Consider the following 2,977-nt stretch of genomic DNA (forward strand, 5'->3'; position numbering starts at 1 on the left):
CTCCCCCCCCCTCCCCACACACTCTCCCCCCCCCCTCCCCACACACACTCCCCCCCCTCCCCACACACTCTCCCCCCCCCTCCCCACACACTTTCCCCCCCCCTCCCCACACACTCTCCCCCCCCTCCCCACACACTCTCCCCCCCCTCCCCACACACTCTCCCCCCCCTCCCCACACACTCTCCCCCCCTCCCCACACACTCCCCCCCCCTCCCCACACACTCTCCCCCCCCTCCCCACACACTCTCCCCCCCTCCCCACACACTCTCCCCCCCCCTCCCCACACACTCTCTCCCCCCTCCCCACACACACTCCCCCCCCCCCCACCCTCTCTTACCCGAGCCGTATTTTACATCATGCGAATGCAACCTCACGTTGTGCCGCGTATTTATTAATTTAATAACCGAGCCACAAGTGACGAAGTTTAACTCGGAGGTGCCGAGGAGGCGACACACCGAGAAACAGGAAAAAATCCACAGCCGGAACAGCATCGAAACCCGATTAAAGCCCGGGCTCATTTTCCCCTTCAACCGCCACCCGGCTGACAGGCAACGTCAGCCCAGGGCCAGCGCGGGCGGCAAGAGAATCCCCCCCGGAGCCGAGCGCACCGCCCACTGCTGCGCCACCTACAGGATGGGAGGACCATCTCCAAAAGCGCCACCGGCAGGAGGACTCTCTCCAACAGCGCCACCGGCAGGAGGAGGACCATCTCCAACAGCGCCACCGGCAGGATGGGAGGACCATCTCAACAGCCCCACCTACAGGAGGAAGACCATCTCCAACAGCGCCACCGGCAGGAGGAGGACCATCCCCAATAGCGCCACCTACAGGATGGGAGGACCATCTCCAACTGCGCCACCGGCAGGAGGAGGACCATCTCCAATAGCGCCACCTGCAGGATGGGAGGACCATCTCCAAAAGCGCCACCGGCAGGAGGACTCTCTCCAACAGCGCCACCGGCAGGAGGAGGACCATCTCCAACAGCGCCACCGGCAGGATGGGAGGACCATCTCAACAGCCCCACCTACAGGAGGAAGACCATCTCCAACAGCGCCACCGGCAGGAAGAAGACCATCTCCAACAGCCCCACCGGCAGGATGGGAGGACCATCTCCAACAGCACAACGTACAGGAGGCGGACCATCTCTAACAGCGCCACCTACAGGAGGACCACCATCTCTCACAGCGCCACCGGCAGGATGGGAGGACCATCTCTAGCAACGCCACCGGCAGAATGGGAGGACCATCTCTAGCAACGCCACCTACAGGAGTGGAGGACCAGCTCAAACAGTGTCACCGAAAGGAGTTGAGGACCGGCTCAAACAGTGCCACCCACAGGAGGGGAGGACCAGCTCAAACAGTGCCTCCTACAGGAGGGGAGGACTGGCTGAAACAGCGCCACCGGCAGGAGGGGAGGGCCAAGAGGTCACCGGGGACCCAGCTGGTAAGAGGGCTGGAATGGGGAGATCTGATGCTGAGCTGTTTGCTAATTTGCAGTCACTCATAAATCTGCACATTACTAAATCACTAAAAGTCACCGGTAGCAAGTTCAACTTCCCACGATTTTTAAGTAGCCTAATACTAATTGTTGTTTCATTTCATTTGGTCTTTTCCTTGAATAAATATTAAACGAGGATTAAACTTTCCCCTGCTTTCCATGAAATTAAAATCACTTTTACATTACTTGTAAGTTGAACTCATGAAGTAATTAAGTATACATATAATTAAAATATTTTTGTAAATTAAATGTGTAACATAAGAGTTTGCCTATTTCAGCATCACAAAGTTTGATTTTATCCCCTGAGATTAATCTCTAGGTCACTCATGAATCTGCAGACCACTATTGCTTTGGTGTGAAATTAAAAAACACATTATGCAGTCTACCAACGACTGTGGTCTGCATATTCTGTTGGTTATCGAAACACTTATTAAATTACTACATTTATAATTGTATTTGTCAGTTTTAATACGCATTATCTATATTTGGATACTTGCTTCCAATTGACACTTTAGTGACGATTGAGAGGTTGCAGAGCTCTGAGATTCAGAGAGAGCTGGGTTGTCCTAGTGCACGAATCACACAAGGTTAGTATGCAGCGTTTTTTTATTCATTTACAGGGTATGGGCATCACTGGCAATGCCAACATTTATTGCCCATCTCTAATTATCCTTGAGAAGATGGTGGTGAGCTGCTTTTTTGGACTGCTGCAAGTAAGTAGGAAAGCTAATAGAATGTTATTATTTATCGTGAGCAGAATTGATTACAAATGTAAGGAGGCTATACTTCAGTTGTACAAAGCTCTGGTGAAACCACATCTGGAGTACTGTGTACAGTATTGGTCTCCTTATTTAAGGAAGGATGTAAATGTGCCAGAAGCAGTTCAGAGAAGATTTACTAGACTATTACCAGGAATGGGTGGGTTGCCTTATGAGGAAAGGTTGGACAGGTTAGACTTGTATCCACTGGAGTTTAAAAGAGTAAGAGACGACTTGATTGAAACCTTTAAGATCATCAAGAGTCTTTACAGAGAGGGTATGAAGAGGATATTCCCACTTGTGGGAAAATCTAGAATTGGGGCATGGTTTAAAAATAAGGGGTTGCTAATTTAAGACAGAGATGAGAGATTTTTTCTCTCAGAGGGTTGTGAGTCTTTGGAACTCTTCCTCAAAAGGCAATAGAAACAGAAACTTTGAATATTTTTAAGGCAGATCTAGATAGATTCTTGATAAACAAGAGGGTGAAGGGTTATCGGGTGTAAGCAGGAATGTGGAGTAGAAGTTAAATCAGATCATCCATGATCTTATTGAATGGCGGAGCAGGCTTGAGTGTCCGAATAGCCTACTCCTGCTCCTAACTCGTATGTTTGCATGTAATATGAAGGCGTTCTTGATCTGCCTGTCTTAGGCCTCCTCCTAATATCATCCTTCTCAAATGCAACAAGTAGATGAGTAGGCAATAAATGATGGCCTTGCCAACA

At 50.3% G+C, this 2,977-nt stretch overlaps 1 protein-coding gene across 1 annotated transcript in view; it reads right to left on the reverse strand.

Annotated features, from left to right (window-relative positions):
* LOC144684319 (stromal cell-derived factor 2-like) overlaps positions 1-572 on the reverse strand; it is a 23,271-nt gene extending 22,699 nt beyond the window's left edge. The window contains exon 1 of the mRNA XM_078547950.1: positions 338-572. Coding sequence (XP_078404076.1) covers positions 338-518 — 181 coding nt within the window. The 5' untranslated portion in view covers positions 519-572. The remainder of the gene's footprint in view (positions 1-337) is intronic.
* Between the last annotated feature and the right edge of the window lie 2,405 nt (positions 573-2,977).

Source organism: Cetorhinus maximus, chromosome 9 (assembly GCF_964194155.1).
Source record: "Cetorhinus maximus chromosome 9, sCetMax3.hap1.1, whole genome shotgun sequence".
Classification (NCBI taxonomy): Eukaryota; Metazoa; Chordata; class Chondrichthyes; order Lamniformes; family Cetorhinidae; genus Cetorhinus; species Cetorhinus maximus.